Source organism: Marmota monax, unplaced genomic scaffold, assembly GCF_021218885.2.
Source record: "Marmota monax isolate L192 unplaced genomic scaffold, Marmota_monax_Labrador192_F-V1.1 WCK01_AAM20220418_F8-fsc00008, whole genome shotgun sequence".
Lineage (NCBI taxonomy): Eukaryota > Metazoa > Chordata > Mammalia > Rodentia > Sciuridae > Marmota > Marmota monax.
The window spans coordinates 13,050,175-13,069,946 of NW_026694432.1; the positions used below are offsets into that span (position 1 = coordinate 13,050,175).

General features: G+C 44.3%; 1 protein-coding gene across 1 annotated transcript; it reads left to right on the top strand.

Moving 5' to 3' along the window:
- The first annotated feature begins 6,182 nt into the window (after positions 1 to 6,182).
- Trappc3 (trafficking protein particle complex subunit 3) lies at positions 6,183 to 18,641 on the top strand. Its single transcript, XM_046469479.1, has 5 exons — positions 6,183 to 6,359; positions 15,208 to 15,305; positions 15,546 to 15,645; positions 17,248 to 17,430; positions 17,881 to 18,641. The coding sequence occupies exons 1-5, from the start codon at positions 6,318 to 6,320 to the stop codon at positions 17,998 to 18,000; spliced, it is 543 nt and encodes a 180-aa protein (XP_046325435.1). The 5' UTR covers positions 6,183 to 6,317; the 3' UTR covers positions 18,001 to 18,641.
- The last annotated feature ends 1,131 nt before the right edge of the window (positions 18,642 to 19,772 follow it).

Consider the following 19,772-nt stretch of genomic DNA (forward strand, 5'->3'; position numbering starts at 1 on the left):
AATTAGGCCCAGACTGGGACAGTGTGGGGAGCTTGCTGAGAAGGTGGATCGATGATGGTGCCGCTGCAGGGATTGACTGAAGGGAGGAAGGAGGAGGGGCAGCTGGACTCTGCCCACCCTGTCCCTGCCCTTTGTCCTAACCTCCAGAAGGTCACTTCTCTGGTTCTTCATTGTCCAGAGATTAGGCCCAGTGAGTTGTGGGCCCCCTTTCCTGCCAAATCCCCCCACCTCTTTAAAAATCTTTTTTAATTGTAGATAGACACAATGCCTTGATTTTATTTATTTTTTTATGTGGTGCTGAGGATCCAACCCAGTACCTCACTTGTGCTACCGCAAGCGCTCTACTACTGAGCTACAACCTCTGCCCTCCAGGTCCCCTTCTTCTAAACAATTCCAGAGAGCAGCTATAAAGGGAGGGTGGGGAACAAAAGGACCAGGGTCTTAGGCAACCTGGGAGCTTCCTGTCCTGGAACATGGGAATAACTGGGGGCTTGGGGATGGAACGACATTAGAGAAAAATGATGATAGAAGGCCAGCAACAGAAGCTGGTAACCTTAAGCTAGTGATTTAACTTTTCTGAAATGCAACTTGCTCACCTATAAAAACAGGAAAATAATAGTGCCATGAAGTAGCATGGGATGGTTATAAAGATTAAATAAAGCAGCTGGGCGCGGTGGTGCATGCCTGAAATCCCAGCTACTCAGGAGGTAGAGGCAGGAGGATTCAGAGTTCCAAGCCAGCCTCAGCAAATTAGCGAAGCTCAGTGAAGCCCTAAGCAATTTAGTGAGAACTGTCTTTAAATAAAATACAAAATAGGGGCTGGGGATGTGGCTCAAGCGGTAGCGCGCTCGCCTGGCACGCGTGCGGCCCGGGTTCGATCCTCAGCACCACATACAAACAAAGATGTTGTGTCCGCCGAGAACTAATAAATAAATATTAAAAAATTTAAAAAAAAAAAAAAAAAAAAAAAAAATACAAAATAGGGCTGGAGGATGTGGCTCAGTGGTTAAGTGCTCCTGGGTTCAATCCTCAGTACCAAAAAATAAAAATTAAAATTAAATAAGACAATTTATGAACTGCTTAGCATAGAGCCTGGCATATAGGAAGTGCTCAATAAACCCAGCAAGGTAGCACATGACTGTAATCTCAATGATGGGAGGTTGAGGCAGGAGTATCACAAGTTTGAGGCCAGCCTCAGCAATTTAGCAAGACCTTCAGCAACTTAGCGAGACCTTGTTTCAAAATAAAAAATAAAAATGACTGGGGATGTAGCTTAGTGGTAAGGTGCCCCTAGGTTCAATTCCCAATACCAAAATAAAAAGAAAGAAAAGGAAGTATTAATAAATATGATTATGATGACTTTGATGATGCAGGGGGCTTTGAAGGCAAAAATGGGAAACAGATCCCCCATCTTTTTGCTAGTTGTACCATCTGCAGGGTGAGGGGACTATTTGGATAATGGAATCCATGACTGTCTTTTGTGAGGTCAAAATCCTCAGGACCTGCATCTTTCAGGGCTGAACAAGCCACTCTGAGCCAGGCCATGGATAGACTCCAGAAAATTCAGGAACAGAACCCAACAGGGGGAGTATCCTCTGGGGTGGTTCTTTCCCCACCTTTCACCCCTGGTCTTGAGGTTATTGCAGGACTACAGATAGATAGGTGGGCATGGGGAGACACCCACATTGGCTAAAGCTCAAGATAACAGGGAGCTCGGCTGGGGCTGTAGCTAAGTGGTAGAGTGCTTGTCTAGCATATGTGAGGCACTGGGTCCAATTCTCATCACTGCATATAAATAAAATAAAATAAAGGTCCACCAACAACTAAAAAAATTAAAAAAAAAAAAAAAAAAAGGAATAGCAGGGGAAATGGTACTGAAGATGAAACACAGGCCAGGGATAGCCTATATAGGAGGGCTTAAATGCCACTAACTTGGAAACACAGATCCTGGGAGCTAATGAAGATCAAGCGATTCTTCAACAGAAGAAGGGCAAGCAGGCCTTAGAACTGGGGGAGCTCTGGGCTAGGTGTGGTGGCCCAAGCCTGTAATCCCAGCCCTAAGACAGGAGGATCGTGAGTTCAAAGCCAGCCTCAGCAACTCAGCAAGAACCTGTCTCTAAATAAAATATAAAAAAGGTCTGGGAATGTGGCTCAGTGATTAAGCAACCCTAAATTCAATCCCCAGTAATACAAAAGAAAAAAGAACTGGGGGAGCTCACTGAAAAGAGGTAGTATGTGGTATTATTAGCCTGTGTCAGTGGTTCTCAATCAAGGGTAACCACCCCCATGCAGGGGGACATTTGGCAATGTTTAAAGACTTTGTTTACATTCCCAAATCTTTTAAAGTTTTTTATTTTTGAGAGAGGGTCTTGCTAAATTGCTAAGGCTGGCTTTGAACTTGCAATCAGTCTCCCAAGTCATTGGGATTACAGGCATGCACCACCACACCCAGTTAAAGCCTTAAAGATGTTTGGATTGTCACACTGGGAGTGCTACTGTCATCTATGAGTGACAGCCAGGGGTGCTGCTTAGCATCCTACAACCCCAAAGGCCCATCCCCAACAATGAAGATTACCAAGGGCAAAATGCCAATGGTGCCGTTTTCATCAGCTTTTTTTTTTTTTTTTTTTGAGAGGGAGAGAATTTTTTTAATATTTATTTTTCAGTTTTCGGTGGACACAACATCTTTATTTTATTTGTATGTGGTGCTGAGGATTGAACCCAGCCCCCAGCGCACACCAGGCGAGCGCATTACTGCTTGAGCCACATCCCCAGCCCCATCAGCTTTTTTTTTTTTTTTTTTTGCTACTGTGGCTAAAAGAACAACTGACCAGAACAATTTTAAGAGAGGAAAAAGTTTATTTTGGGGCTCACAGTTTCAGAGGTCTCAGTCCATCGACCGCCAGCTCCATTTCTCAGGGCTTGAGGTGAGGCAGAACATCTCGGTGGAAGAGAGTGGTGAAGGGAAGCAGCTCACATGATGGTCAGAAAGCAGAGAGACTCCACTCTCCCAGATACAAAATATATACCCCAAGGCACGCCCCCAGGGACCCACCTCCTCCATCCACACCCTACCTGCTTTCAATTTTCACTCAGTTAATCCCATCAGGGGGATTAATTCACTGATTGGGTTAAGGCTGTCATGACCCAGTCATTTCTCCTCTAAGCCTTCTTGCATTTTCTCACACATGAGCTTTCAGGGGAACAACTTACATCCAAACCATAATAGGTGCCAAGGTTGACAAACCCTTCCCTCCCAGATTGAGATTCCTGCAGCCCCTCACAAGACACTGATGCAGGATATCTGCAGGGCATCTGGGAGTTAGGCAACTTGAGGGCCAGTCCTCTAGGCTAGCTCCGGAAGGCTTCCTGCACAACTGATGTACCCGCAGGCAGCCTGGGAGGATGGCTTAGGGGAAGCCAGGAGAGCAAGAATGCCCCTGATTTGATGTAATCACAGTAGACAGATGGTGTAGATGCCTTTCCTTTGTCTCCAGCAGATCCCCAGCAGGTCTCAGGCCCCAGCAACTGAGAGTTGAAGATGGATGTCATATGGTTGTCATCTCTGAGTTTGGGACTAGGTGACAGTAGTTGAGGGTTCCACTTGGTCCCACAAATGTTAGACATCCCAGAGAATGGGAAATGTGGTATCATGCAATATCAGGTGTTGAAACACCAACACTCACCCTGTCCTCTTCAGTGAGGAGCAGGGAACTCTGTTGCCTCTGCAGCCCAGGGCAGTCCCCTCTTCCTCCACAGAAACAGGCAGAGTTAATCTTATTACCAGGCTGGGCTGGGGCTGGGGGCAGATCCCTAAGTGAGGATCAGAAATAGGTCTCCTTCCTGATCCCCCTAGGGGGAGGGCAGCAGCAAGAATCTCTTATGTTTGGCAAGACAAAATCCAGGATGAACCTGATAGAGAGGTGAAGGAAATCACTGGGAGATTTGACTCACAGATATGAATCTCAGGCTGAGGCTCTGGATGCCACCTCCACACCCACAAAGTAGGAAGTGGGTGGGGCCATCTGGGGGACAGCGGAAAGAACAGACATGAGATTTTCACTCCCACCCCACCCCACCCCCAAGGTGCTGCTGCAAGAAAGGGGTCTCTAATCCAAACTGGCTTTCTTGGAGAGCTTTAGCCTCTAGGGCTCACTGCTTGGGACTGGGGCTAGGGCAGTGGTGACACAAGCTGCATCCCTCCTTTTAGCTCTATGGGAGGGAAAAGAACAGAGAAGGATTGAAGTGAGGAGGAACTCAGATTCAGAACTAAGTAGATTCAACTCTTTGTGAGGTGAGTCTTTGTCTAGAGCCCCTGATAGGGAAGGATAGCTGACCCTGCAGTGTTGTTTCCAGGTAGAAAGAGATGAGGGTGGGGAGCAGCTACCTGATGTTGCTAAATGTCCTGATCCCTAGAAGTGATGGGGAGGGATTGGAATTTGAAAATGAGAGCCCTCAGATCATCTGTATAAGGAATATTTTTCTTTTTTTCTTTTTGTGTTGGGAATTAAACCCAAGGTCTAGTGCTACACTCCCAAGGAGTTTTTAAGTTCCAATGTGAGCAAGGAGGAGACTCCATAGATCAATAGATGGTCCCCACCCCCACCCTTAATTCAGGACTGATGACACTTTGAGGATAGTCCCAAAGAGAAAGCAACCTCAAGAGGAATCACAGGCAGAGAAGGAGAATCTCAGAGTCTGGAGACAGGCTGGATGAGGCTCCACCTCCAGTCTCTTCAAAACCGCCCTGCCTGACAGCAGGCTGGGTGGGGTCGGGTGGCTGGCCGTGACTGTGACTCAGGTTTCTGTGGGCAGCCAAGGCAGCCAGAAGGGAGGAGCCCAGACCGACAGACAGGCTGGCCAACTGCAGCTTTCACCTCAGCTGTCCTCTCTCTTGGGAATGTAGGAGGTTCTTCTCCAGCTATGCTGGCCTCCGTGGGGTAGCTGGCCCCTGCTTCCTCCACCCTCCTCAACCAACCTTCAGGTTGCTTCCCAAAGTCTTCGGCCTTTAGCCCTCTCCCCTAGAGGAATGACACGGAAGGAATGTCTGTGCCACAGGGAGAAGGGTATAAAAATGATTGGTCTTGCACTCAGATGAAGGGACTGGGGAAATTCTGGGTCCCCCAGCCTGGCTGGCTGGTGTCTAAACAGACTGGTTGTCATGTGAAAGCTAGGGGTTAGAATACAGATGCCGCAGAGTCAGGTCATCAGGCTGAAGTGAGGAGAGGGTATTCAAGAGCCCCAGCCCAGTCAGAGTTAATGGCTAAGGAGGGATGGCTGGAGCTGAAACCAAAGACCTGTGGTCGGCAGCTGTAGGATTTCCCCTTGGTGGTGGATGAGGGTTCATCCAGCACATTTCCCAACAGTTGTCAGGCTGTGATTATAACTGGTGACTGGAAAGTAATATGTATTTACGTTGTATCTTTTGTATGCCCAGCGTTCTGCATATTCGCCTTGTTAAACTTCATAACTGACAGAGATCCAGGAACTGGCTTCAGATGGCGAACCTGGGATTAGAACTCAGGACTTACTGCCATCACAGCTGGTGATCTTTCTTTTATGGGAACCAGAGAGTGAAGCTCTTCTAGGGCAGGAAAGGGGAGAAGTTGACTTGAACTTTATCTAAAAGATTGGATATTCCATCGCGAGGCCAAAGGTGATAGGATGAGAGTGATGGCTGCGTATGGGAACAGATGGCAAGTGAAGAGAAAGCTACTAGTGAAATGCTTGACATGGAGTAGGTTGTCATTAAAAATCTGTATAATGAGGAAGTCAGATCTGTTTGTGAACCACAGCTAGTTTTCGGGGACATCCTAGGAGCTTCTGGAGCTGAGATGCAGCAACAGCGGAAGAAGCTAGTTCGAAAGAGGGACTTTCCAAGACCTAGCGCGGAGAGGAATTTGCAGAGCATCTCTGAGACCGGCGTGGGGGAGGGAAAGGGGAGGAAAGGGGACAGTGCACAGATGATACGCGATTACCGCAAGCGGCGGACGCCACCCAGCGGCCAGAATGCAGCCCTGGGGGCCATACTCAGCGAACCGGGAGCGCGGCATTCTGGGAGTTGTAGTTCGTGTGCGCAAGAGGCGTGGCGGCTGGCAGGACTGTCGGGTGCTGTAGTCCGACGTTTGTCGGGTGGAGTTACCCTCGTCGGTCGGACCACGACTCCCGTGGTGCCTTTTGGCAGGCCGCGCAGGCGCGGTGAGACGGATCCGTCAGTCCCAGAGTCCGAGAGGCCGCGACAGGGTCTACCAGCTTTCTGGGGTCGCCGAGCGGGCTTGTGGCGCGGCTAGGCGACGCGGGGCGGGGCGGCCGGCACAATGTCGAGGCAGGCGAACCGTGGTACCGAAAGCAAGAAAATGGTAACTTTCTACCATTACCGCGCGTGACTCCGGCGGGCAGGGGAATGGAGGCGCACTGGGAAGGGGCCTGGCGCGAGTGCGGGTGCGGTGGGGAAAGACCTTCTGAGACCTGTGGGACGGGGAGACCGCCCGGTGGGTCAGTCCAGGGGCGTCCCGGGCTTGAGGCAGGTTGGAGGACCGCTGGAGTAGCTCGCGCGAGGAGACCGCTCCCCCGGGGCCTGAATGCCGCTGTGCGCTGAACCAACAACAGCGACGGCAGTAAATAGCAGTAACTACCACTGACTGGCCTCCTACGCTTGTTAGGCACAGGACCACCTGCTTGACGTACACCACCTCACTTGATCCGCAGAGTAACACTACTAGGGGGATAATGTTATGCCATTTTACAGCTCGGGGGTTATGTAACTTGCCCACATTTACACCCAAGAAGAGTTAGGATTTGAGCCCATGCCTATCTAATTCCAAAGCTAATGCTTCGGACTCCTAGGCCATGTTCTCTCTCACACTGCTGTGGGCATTGCGAGAAGTGCTTAGATGTTGGTCTTGTTAAAAAGGAACTTTCTATCCAGTAGAGTAAGAAGTGGGCCAGGGTAAGTAGTGAGTGGAGGGGCTGTATGACTGTGGGAAGGGCCTTGGTGGCTTCTTCCTTCTGGTCCTGGGAATAGCGAGACACCACATGGTCTCATAAAGTTGAGCTGGGTCTGGAGAGTAAGGTAGATCGCATTTTTCTCCAAGCTAAGGGGCCTTCCTGGTAAGTGTTCCTTTTCTGTGGCATATTCTTCTTTCAGAATTGCTTATGCCACAGTTTTGGGAATTTAAAACAGCATCTGGGCTGTGGGTGTAGCTCAGTGAGAGAATGTGTGTGCAGGAGGCCCTGGGTTCGCTCCCTAGTACCAAAACCAAAAAATAATTCAGTACTTGAGGATGCATGCTGGATAGGTGAGAGATTGTAGGTTGACACTCTACTCTGGATGGGATGATTAAAATCTTCCCACACCTTTCATCTTATACCAGCAACAGCCATCAAACATGGGCAGCAGGAGTCAGGAATGGTGACACACACCTGTAATCTCAGTATCTCAGGAAGCAGACACAGGAGAATCACAATTTGAAGTTAGCCTCAGCAACTTATTGAGCCCCTCTCTCAAAATAAAATAAATAAATAAATACATAAATAAGGGCAGGATATGTAGGTCAATGGTAGTGCATCTCTGGGTTCAATCTCAATCCCTCTCTTTTGAGATGCTGATGATAGCAATGTCTCTTCTCCCCAGATATATTTAATGTACAAATATACACAGGGGCTGGTGATGTAGCTCACTGGTAGAGTGCTTGCCTAGCAAGTTGGGTTTGGTCCTCAGCCCCGAAAAAATAAAAACAAAAACAACAAAAATCTGAAACATTTATTTATATTTTCTGGGGATTTTTTTAACCCCTGAAAGTACTCCATGAATCACTGGTTAAGAATTTCTGTTTGCCAGGGTATGGTGGCACATTCTTGTAATCCCAGGGAGGGGCTTGGGAGGCTGAAACATTAGGATTGCAGGTTTGAAGCTAGCCTCAGCAACTTAGTGAGGCTATAAGCAATGTAGTGAGACCTTGTCTCAAAAAATAAAAAGGGCTGGGGATGTGGCTCAGTGGTTAAGCACCCCCTGGGTTCAATCCCTGGTACCAAAGAATTAAAAAAAAAAAAATAGAATCTGGGAGCTGGATATGTAGCTCAGCTGGATATGTAGCCTAGCAAGGCCCCAGGTTCAATCCCCAGCACTTAAAAAAAAGAGAGGGGCTGGGGTTGCGGCTCAGCGGTAGAGCACTTGCCTAGCATATACGAGGCCCTGGGTTCAATCCTCAGCACCACATAAAAATAAATAAATAAAATAAAGGTATTGTATCCAACTATAACCAAACAATAAAATATTTTTTTAAAAAAAGAGATAAAATGTCTGTTTTGGGGGAAACACCAAGAGTTTATTATAAGAATAGAATATTTTACTAGGAAATAGTATCAAGTAGAGGAAAAAGCATGGATATTGGTTGGAATTCTGGCTTACTGGATTGATTTCTCAGTTTCCTTACCTATGAAAATCCCAGGGGCTTGGGAGGCTACCTAAGATTAAATGAAATAGTGTAAAATTCAAGAAGTAATCCTAAATATTTGTTTCCTCCTTTTCCTATGATATGAGCAGAGAGACATTCCTTAATTTTCATATCTTGCTTTCATTTTTGTACACTTTTTCTCACCAGAAATAATTATTGAATATATCTTTAATATCATTTTAGCATAAATTTGTAGTTTCCACCTCCCCCAACTTAGTATTCTTCATTTCATGAAGTGAGGTAGTTGGAGAGGGGCAGCAGCATACTCCTCCCCTCAAGGCCCTTTCTACTCCTGTTTTTCTACCCAGACAAGTGCACCTTTCCCCACAGTAATTCAGCCCACTCCTCATTCCATTCACAGTTACCCCGATGTTATATCCTCAGAGAGGCCTTCCTGGGACACCTGGCTGGTTCTCTATCCTCTTTCTCTATGCTGGTTTTCTGCAAAGCACTATTTCATTTTAAATGATTTTTCACTGTAAGTTATGTATTTGCTTATTTATTGTCAGTCTCCTTCAGGAAATGTAAACTCCAGGAGGGCAGAGATTTGTTTTGTTCTGTGCTCCATTCCCAGCACCTAGAATGATGCCTTGTAGTAGGCAATCAATATTTATTTGCTGAATGAATGAATGAAATGAAGGCTTGAGTGTGTCCTCTCATTCAGTTCCTACTGGTGCCTACTCAGGACTTGTCACATGATTTTCTTTGTGGCCACCTGGTTTTGACATGCTCCTGTCTTCTCTGCCCTTTTAGTGGCTTTCTTCCCAATCAGCCCAGCCTTATGCTAATTACTGTTTTAACTTAAGTCTTCTGAGACCTAAATGGTTGGCATGCCCAAATAACTAGACCTCTACTTTTTTGTCTGTATTATCAGAAACGGTTCATTGTCCAGCAGACTTTACCTGATCCCCAACTATTTGTAAAGCCCTGTGCTGGGTGCTGTGGGAGATGCGGAGATAATGTCCTAGTCCATACCTTGAGAATCATGTACTCTACGAGGGAGACAGACGTGTACACAACACAGGGATATAGCACTGCCTGAAACTGATTCCTGGTTTCATCACTTATTTGCTTTGTGACTTTGGGCAAGTTTCTTTGTTGTTCTGAACATCAGCTTCACTATCTTTTTGTTTTGTTTTGTTTTTGTTTAAATAAAGAAGTTAATAATAGTACTTATTAATGTTATAGTGTTCTAAGGATTAATTGAGAGAACGTGTGTAAAGCTAGCACTGTAACAGTGACGTAGAACAAAGGTAACAATGTCATCTAGCATCCTTGTTAGTGAAGTTATTAGCCTTCATACTTTTATATAAGTGGTTGGCTCCAGTGTCTCTATTCTCCAGAGCTCAGGTGAGTGAGTGCAAAATTAACAGTACTTAGAGTCTCCAGGACTGGAGGCCAGAGAATAAGAGAGGGTTGGACCTAATCTTTTTTTTTTTTTTTTTTTTGTAGCAGGGATTGAATTCAGGGGCACTCAACCACTGAACCACATCCCCAACCCTATTTTGTATTTTATTTAGAGACAGGCTCTCACTGAGTTGCTCAGCGCCTCACCATTGCTGAGGTTGGCTTTGAACTTGAGATCCTCCTGTCTCAGCCTCCTGAGCCTCTGGGATTACATGTATGCGCCACAGTGCCCAGCTGGACCTAATCTTTTTTACGGACCTCTGACCCCAGCTGCTCAAAGGGATTCACATTGGATTACCTGTTTTGACAAAAAATAGTTTGATTCTTGAGCCTTAACTCTAAATATCAGCCACCTTAAGGATATTGGATGTCTTTTTTGGGGGCACTAACTACAAGGCCTTCTGAGAACTATCACATAGTGGCTCACCTTAGGGTAGGGCTTAGTTTTACTTACTCTGCTCAGGTTGTGACTGAAGACTTGGAGATCCTGTTGACTGCCGTAATTCCTGTGTTTTTTTTTTTTTTTTTTTGTCTGTGAAACATAACTTTAAGTCCATTATGTCATTAGATCCTCCAAACAACCCTATAACTGGCATGACAAGGTTTTTAGTGTTACTGTTTTTGTGAGAGGAGATTGAGGCTTACAAAGCAAAGTGATTGTGAGGTAGTAAGTCCAGACTTAGATCTTCCTAGTTTTCTTTGTGTTTTTTTTTAATTGTTAGAAAGTTTCTTGTATTGATTCACAATCTCTCTTCTTATTATTTGCTGTCCTGGAACATACTTCAGGGTGCTCTCTGGCACTGTACCACATAGAAAATAATAGTGCTGAGGAATATAACTCATAGAGCAATTACCTTGCATGCATAAGGCCCTGGGTTCAGTCCCCAGCACCACAAATAAATAAATAAATAAATAAAAATATAGCAGTGTGTTTTCTTGAGTACTTACTATGCAGCAGATACTCTGTGTACATTATCTCATTGAAATTGCACAGTTACCCTGAAGGACAGATAATTTTGGCATCATTTTACAGATGGGAAAAACTGACATTTGAAAAAAGCATTGGTTAGAAAAACAAACTTTTTACTATAAGAAGACATTTGAATGTCTGTTATTTAAGTGATCCTCTATAAAATTAGTACAACTAATATTGGTTCTGCTAGTTTGGGTCTCATAGTTATGAGGGTCAAGGAGATAAGAACTTCTGAAGACATTCTAAAAATTTAAGTGTTAATGATCATTGCTATTATTAAATATAATTCAAAGCCATCAAATTATAAGTGTTGCAGCAGAAGAGATTCCTGTTTCTTTTTTCATATATATATATATAAAATATTTTTTTAAGAATTCAACCTTTATTTTGTTTATTTGTTTTTATGTGGTGCTGAGGATGGAACCCAGAGCCTCACCCATGTTAGGCAAGCACTTTACCACTGAGCTACAATCCCAGCCCAGAGATTCATGTTTCTGTTGATGGAGGGGAATGTGGTACTTAAGTTCAGTGAAGAAATTGGACTAGTTGAATTAGCTGACCTTTATGGCCCTATGGGAACATTTGTTTTAAGCGTCATAAGGTCCCCAAACTTAGATCTTTAGACTCCATAGCTCCCCGTTTGTTCTCTGATTTCCTCTTTTTTCTCTTACTCATTTCTCTCTACTGACACTGTTACTCAAACACTCAGACCTGCCAGGCGTACTCCTATCTTGGGACATTTACACTTAACCACCTAATTTTTAAAAAAATATTTTTTTTAGTTGTAGATGGACACAATACCTTTATTTTATTTTTTATGTGGTGCCGAGAATCAAATCCAGGGCCTCACACTCTACCACTGAGCCACAACTCTGGCCCAACTACCTAATTTTTTTGGGGGGCGGGCCCTGGGGATTTAATTCAGGGGTGCTTTGCCACTGAGCTACATCCTCTGTCCTTTTTATTTTTATTTGCTTGAGACAGGGTCTCTCTTAAGTTGTTGAGGTCCTCATTAAGTTGCTGACGCTTGTCTCAAACTTTCAATCTTACTGCCTCAGCCTCCCAAGGCGTTGGGATTCCAGTTGTGCACTTCCGCTCCTAGCTCTGCCTAGAATTTTTTTCACCCAACTATCTTCATGAATTACCCATACCTCCTTTAGGTCTTTACATAAATGTCACCTTGGCAAAGCCTTCCCTGACTACTTATTAAAAACTAATACCTGCCGGGCACAGTGGTGCACGCCTTTAGTCCTAGAACCTCCAGAGGCTGAGGCAGGAGTATCACAAGTTCAAAGCCAGCTTTAGCAATTTAGCAAGGCCTTAAGCAACTTAGCAAAACTTTCTCAAAAAAAAAAAAAAATTAACAGAACTGGGATGTGGCTCAGTGATTAAACGTCTCTGGGTTAAGTCTCTTGTACATAAAATAATTAAACAAGAGGGGGATAAGGAGGGCAGCAGAATACAACTGACTCTAGGATTGCTGTATGTATACACATGGATGTATAACCAATGTGATCCTGCAATCTGTACACATGGAAAAATGAGAATTCATACCCTATTTGAATCAAATGTATGATATGTCAAGATTATTGTTTTGTCTTGAGCAACTAATAAAAAAATAATTAAACAAATAAAAACTAACATTCCCCAAGATAAATGAACATAAACACTCCCTAATCTACTTTAGTGCTTTATTTTTCTTCGTAGCATTTATCACCATCTGTAAAATTATTTTTTTTTAATTTATTGTTGATGGATCTTTATTTTTTAAATTTATTTATATGCAGTTCTGAGAATCAAACCTAGTACCTCACACATGCTAGGCAAGCATTCTACCATAACCCCAGGCCAAAACCATATTATTTTATTATTTTATTTATTTGGCTATATTGTCTGGTATATAGTAAATGTTGAATGAATGATTTTCTTTCTATATCGTAACCCCCTCAGTATTTTAAAAATATGAAGACCTTTAAGTTATATATTTATGTTACTGTTCCAAAAAGGCTTGATTCACAGTTGGAAGATGAGGCAGATTTGCAGACTGAGAGAGGGTGTGGAGAACCTGAGTCAGGGATCACAGATCCCAGGCATATTGATTTTGTCGCCATGGACAGATGTGTTCAGGACCCTGATTTTTCTTATCAGTAAATTGAGAGCAGCTGTATGTGTAAGGTGCTTGATATTATCATGATATGCATGTTACTTGGCATCATGGTGGGCTGAGGCTCTTGGAGTCGCTGTCCAAGGGCTCATTAATAATGAAAGGAAAGCTCTCCTGATTTAATGCAGTGGTGCCAATTCTCTAGACTGGTAACTGCTGGATGGTCTCCATCCATTCATGTCCAGGCCATTCTAGTGCCAAACTTAACTTTACTGAAAATTCATTCCCCTCCTTAATAGCTTCCCTTTAATTGCCATATTTGGTAAATAGTCTCTTGGAGACACCCTGATCTGACTGTTTTAGTTCAGTTCAAAGAGCTTCCAGATTGTGAAATTGATTTTCTTTGACTCTAGTGCTGTTAAGGCTTTTTTATTTTCTGTTTATTTTTGTTTTTGTTGAGGGAGGGACTTGTTAATATGGCAGCTTTAGGGGCTGGAGGTGTAGTTCAGTGGTTGAGCTTTTACTTAGTATGCAGGAGGCCCTGAGTTCAATTCCTAGCACCCCTACGTGCGCACACACACACAGTGCAGTTGTGGGGAGCAGTGGATATAATGAAATTGGCTAGGAATTTTTGGCCCCCCCCCCATTATTTTTCTTAATAACTAGCTGTGTTTGACTTTGGGAAAATTAAATCATTCTGATCTCAGTATCCTTTCTGAAGCAGGATTAAGTCCTACCCTTTCTGCTTTACTGAGTTGTCATTGGTTAGAAAATGAGATGAAGAAAAGGAGTGTGCAGGATGTAAGGAGAAGCATTCAAATCATTATCACTGGCAGACCCCGCCACCAGGCCATGGCGATGCAGTGAGGGGCATTGTGCTGCAAGAGCTGGGCCTAAGCATTTCTTGGACTTTCTTCCCCAGAAGACTTGAGCATAGAAAGGTTTTTGCCTCATCTCTGACCCAAGCCTCCCTGCCTGTTCCTTTCATTCTGTGGTCTTGGTATTTGCCATTCCTTTTACCTTTCACATCTCTCTGTTTCTTCTTAGGTAGGTGGCAGGATTCTTTTATTTATTTATTTATTTGGTTTTAGGTGGACACAATATCTTTATTTTTTATATTTTTTATTTTTACTTGGTACTGAGAATCAAACCATGCTAGGTGAGCACGCTACCACTTGAGCCACATCCCCAGCCCCCTTTTATTTATTTTCTTTTGTAGTACTGGAGACTGAACCTAGGGACACTTTACCACTGAGCTACATCTTCAGTCCTATTTATTTTTTAATTTTTTAAAGTATTTTTTAGGTGGACACAGTATCTATATTTTATATTTATGTAGTGCTGAGGATCGAACCCAGTACCTCAAGCATGCTAGGTGAGCACTCTTCCACTGAGCCACAACCCCAGCCCTTATTTTTTAATTTTGAGACAGGGTCTCACTACATTGCTGAGAGTCTTGCTAATTTGACGAGGCTGGCCTCCCAAATATTTGAGGTTGCAAGCATGCCCATCATGCCTGACTAGAATTCTTCATTCGAGAAAGAGTTTCTATTACTTTAACTGAGGTTGTAATGGAAACCAGTTCAGGTGAGTATTGTGTTCAAGTGTACAAAAGATTGTATTTCTTTTAGACTTATCCCTTTTTTGGAAACATTCCAGCTGTGTATTAGGAGGAACATTATTTTTTCCTGTGCCGGTGACTTTGGAGAGGTGTTGTCTTAAGGGCAACGGGTTTCTTTAGGACTTCCTTCCTTCCCTGTGGACTGGCCGCTGGGTCCTTGTCTGCTCCTGGATGCAGCCTTGGGAGTGCAGCTTAACTCTAGCTTGGGGCATTCATTCTAAGGTTTGGGAAGGCATTCTTCAGAGCTGAGGCTAGTTTGTGAATGTCTTCTTCAGGTCTCTTTCACAGAATCTTAAGTGAGTGTGTCAGTTTCCACATTGGATTCTGGTGACCTGTGCTTAGGCTTGGCGGCTGTAGTAGAGACTTGGGTTGGCAGAAGCATCCCTTGGTGTGTTGAAAGAATGACTGCCCAGTATATGAGGTACCTTTTACATCTGTTTTGCAGTGGGTCTATCTTCAGCCTTGGTATATTGACCTTGGGTCCCAAATTCCCTGACCAGTCCACAGGGGATGAGGTTTTTTCCCCCACAGGCAACCATGTGATCTTCAATTGAATCCTGATAGTTGCATCGAGGCCGATCCAGATTCTCATCACACTGTCTCTTTTGTGCTGCTTGGTCCTGATTGCCTTTTGAATCTCTTTTAGAGCTCTGAGCTCTTCACCCTGACCTATGGGGCTCTTGTCACCCAGCTGTGCAAGGACTATGAAAATGATGAAGATGTGAATAAACAGTTGGACAAAATGTGAGTGAGCACCTTTGCAGGAGAGACAGAAATGGGGCTCCCCAGCACACTGAGTTTACATTATACTTAGAGCCATGAGCAGGGTCTTCTCTCTTGTAGCCAGCATCTGGGTTACAGTTTACACTGAGCTCATTTATTGGAATGTTTTGAGATTGTCCCCATTTCCCCTTTACCAATAATAGCCTATGTTCAGACGTAAGACGTTTAGACCCATAATAGTCTCTTTAATTTCCTTCCCAGGGGCTATAACATTGGAGTTCGACTGATTGAAGATTTTTTGGCACGGTCAAATGTTGGGAGATGCCATGATTTTCGGGAAACTGCGGATGTCATTGCCAAGGTCGTTATCCTAGGCCACCTGTCCATGCTGAAAGATTGCGATTGGGAGGCACTGCTTACCATTTTCTCTGCCCCAGGCCCTTAATTTCCTAAAAGAAACCTTACTCATGGTTTGGGAAGAGCAGATTATTAAAAAACAGGAAGAGTAATTGGGATCGTTCCTGTGGATTAAAGCCCCACTGAAATTAAAGCCAGATGATCTCTGTGAAGTACAGCGGAGTAGCATGGAGGTTAAGAATATGGACTTTGGGCTGGGCGCTGTGGCGCATGCCTGTAATCCCAGCAAGTCGGAAAGTTGAGGCAGGATGCTTGCAAGTTCAAATGCACCCTCAGTAACTTAGCAAGACCCTCAGCAAGACTCTTATCTCTAAAGAAAATATTTAAAAGGGCTGGGGATGTGGCTCAGTAGTGGTTAAGCACCCCTGGGTTCAATCCCTAGTACAAAAAAAAAAAAAAAAAAAAGAATATGGACTTTGGGCTTAGTACAGTAGTGTACAACTATAATCCCAGCAATTTATAAGACTGAGGCAAGAGGACTGCAACGTTGAGGCTAGTCTCAGCAACCTAGCAATACCATGTCTCAAAATAAAAAGGACTGGGGGGACAGGGCTGTGGTTTAGTGGTAGAGCGCTTGTCTAGCATGCGTGAAGTACTGGGTTCCACATAAAAATAAACAAATAAAGGTATTGTATCCAACTACAGCTTAAAAAAAAAGGATTGGGGATGTAGCTAAGAGATAGAGCACCCCAAGTTTCAATCCCCTGGTACCATCAAAACAAATAAATAAGTAAATAGGCAAAAACTATAAAAAGGGCTGGGGATGTTCCCGTGTTTATTATTTGTGGGTTCTTGTGTAAGTTGCTTTTAACATCTTTAATTACCAGTTATCTTTAAAATGAAAAGAGCTACCTCACATGATTGTTGTAAGAATTATGGACACAAGCATTCAGGTAAAATGAATGCACTTACATAGTGTTATGCTTACAGTAAATGTTTACTGTTATTAACATTAGTGCTATTATTAATATTATACTCTATATTATGGTATAATAAATGCTAGAGCTTCCACAGCTCTGTGATGTCAGGTACCTCAGAGAGGGTTCTTTGAATTGTAAGTTCTTTCAGTTGTAATTGGCCATACCCGAAATCTTCAAGAGAATTGACAGTAGAGAGAGCATTGGAATTAGGAAATGGGTAGAGAAGGAGATCTTGAAAGTAATTCTGTCCCAGTGACCTGTATTCACCTTCAAGGAAGTGGGTTCAGGTAGCACAGACAGAGGACAGGGAGTGGGATCAGCACCTCTCGGCACTCAGATGCTGGTTCAGGGTAGCTGCCCCTGTCAGAAGATTGTTTCTCCCTTCCACTGAGAAGCACAAATAGATGCTGAGTTGTTGCTTAATTGTATGATTGAAGGGATAGGGGTGTGGAATTTTGTGCGGATGTTTCTCCTTTTATTGCCCTGAATTCCTAAGGTGTCATCATCTTTCAGAGACCAGTTTTATTTCTGAGCTACTGTTTCTCTCCTTTGCAGGCCTGATGCCTTCACTGTTGTACAGTTTCTGCTGTCCTTCCCCATAGTGCTATTGTGTGTTCCCTGAACAGGTGGCGTTCAAGATGTACTTGGGCATCACTCCAAGCATCACTAATTGGAGTCCAGCTGGTGATGAATTCTCCCTCATTTTGGAAAATAACCCCTTGGTGGACTTTGTGGAACTTCCTGATAACCACTCGTCCCTTATTTATTCCAATCTCTTATGTGGGGTGCTGCGAGGAGCCTTGGAAATGGTGAGTTTCCAAGTTTACCTTCTGCAACACCTGCGATGCAATAGGATCTTGAATGAGAGAGAGAAAGAGAGAGAGAGAGAAGGGGCTTTGGCTCAACCCAGCCCTCTCTGCTTACAGTAGCCATGTTGCTGATACAGGATTCAAGATGGACATCTCTAGATGATGATGATCCTCTCTATGAGGCTGGGAACTGGTGCTGTCAGCCGCCTAGTCTAGGCATATCCTTTCCCAAATTGACTTACTTGGCCAGCCTCATTCCTGAGTTTCTCCTTATGGGTTAGGGCCACTGTCTTCTGCAGTGGAACACTAGACCTGGCCACCCTGACCTTGTAGAAAACCAGCCCTCCTTTTTGGACTGCTGTGGGTGTTGTCAGTTATAGCCCCATCCCCAGTGGTTCCCCAGAGTCTTTGGCTAGGTATCTGCTCCTTCATTTTCCCACTGTCCCCTAGGTCCAGATGGCTGTGGAGGCCAAGTTTGTCCAGGACACCCTGAAAGGAGACGGTGTGACAGAAATCCGGATGAGGTTCATCAGGCGGATCGAAGACAATCTCCCAGCTGGAGAAGAATGATCATTTTCAGGACTTGAGGGTAGCCAGCAGGAGCGTTTGTTGGAATAAAAAAGGATCCAGTGCTCCCTCTGCCCTCTGGAACTCAGTGACTCTAACACGGATGTTATATATTCTTAAAATCTTGTTTCCATTCTCCATGCTAATAAAGAACAGACTGATACAGTCCAGTTACCCCACAAGTGTGCACATTCAGAAGGGAGAAATTCTTTGCTCCCTTTCCCTTCAGAGGGGGCTGGATGTAATTGTCTTTGGTTGGACTAGAAGGAGCTCAGACCATTTTACATTCCTGTGTGAATTTTCCAAAGCAAAACCCACTTTGACCCCATTTAGAGAAGCCTGGCACATCTATCCCTGGGCCTTCATAAAGCCATTGGCAAATGTCTGCAGGGAATCCAGGCTCGTGGGGTAGAGGGTGGAGGGTTGGGAGAAGGGTGGGTAGGAATTGCTAGCTGTAGTGTGACATGCTGTAGTGCTTGCCAGGACACAGGAGCCAGTAATGCCAGAAACACCGACTTCTGGGAAGCCACCCAGGTCTCATTCCTCCCTGCTGTTTGGAGGCAACATCTCCTCTTTTTACAGAGGATCCATCCTTTTTTCTTACAAATTCTTCAATAAAGACACATTCTTGAGTGAAATCCCAATCATGTCCTGTTTTCTTTCTGCTCAGCCATGCAAGGTTTGACTAGAAAGACCATGTAAACCATGGTGCCGGGGTAACACTGAGCACTTTTCGCATGTTGGACACTGTACTGAACACTATATGTTATCTAGTTGACAGTAATTCTATTTGCAAAGGGGAGACCACAAGTTAGTTGTCCAAGGTCATGAGTTATTAAGTGGAGATGCCAGGGTTTAAAGCTGGACCAAACTCAAAGCCCATGCTCTTGATTTTTTTTTTTTTGAGGCCATGTTAACACTTGCGGGGAGAGGGGAGCAGGCTTTCAGCTCCCTCTCCCATTTTTTTTTTAATATATAATTTTTTTTAAAGTTATAGGTGGACACAATACGTTCATTTTATTTATTTATTTTTATGTGATGCTGAGGATTGAACACAATGCTTCACACATGCCAGGTAAGCCCTCTACCACTGAGCCACAACCCCAGCCCCCTTCTCCCAGTCTTACTGAGTTTTTAAAGGTAGGAAGCAGAGGGTGCATTAGGCCGTATTTGGTAGCACTGTTCTTGGAGTCAGCCTAAGGCCTTGAGTTCAGATAGGTTGTTGGGTGGAAATGGGCCTCTGAGCCTTCCAAAGTTTAGTGCACAGGTCTGAGTCGAGGGGGAACCAGTTGTAGGTGCACTGTGCTCAAAGTGTGGTTTGGTTGTGCAAGGGTAGTACCGGGTTCTGAGACCCCAGGAAAAGGGGGAAGGTTGCACAGGACTTGCCTCCAACTAGGTTAGGCTCTGAAAAGTTATGGTCACTTCTATGTGAACAAGTATAGGGAGGCTTATCCTCTAGGATCCTTTTCTTCTCTGGGTCTCTTAATCTTTTTCCCTTCAGATAAAATCTGGGGTCCCATGTTCTCTCTGATGAGGATGCTCAGCCACCTGTGTGTGATAGGGAGAGAAGAGAAGTTCAGTGGATTAGACAAAGGGGAATGAAGGGAAGGGAGGGGGAATGGGAAGGAAGGAAAGGGAGAGAAGAGGAAAGTAGAATGAATTAGATAGAACTTTCCTGTGTTCATATATGAATACACAACCAGTGAAACTCCACATCATGTACAGCCATGAGAGGGGGGAATCCTAATTAGGATAAGTTCTAATCCATGTATGTA

Bases quoted from the DNA above. Each gene is read 5' to 3' on its own strand.
- Trappc3 (XM_046469479.1), top strand. From the start codon at position 6,318: ATGTCGAGGCAGGCGAACCGTGGTACCGAAAGCAAGAAAATG. The intron at 15,306-15,545 runs GTGAGTGAGCAC...TTTCCTTCCCAG, and splicing joins AATAAACAGTTGGACAAAAT to GGGCTATAACATTGGAGTTC. The intron at 17,431-17,880 runs GTGAGTTTCCAA...ACTGTCCCCTAG, and splicing joins TGCGAGGAGCCTTGGAAATG to GTCCAGATGGCTGTGGAGGC.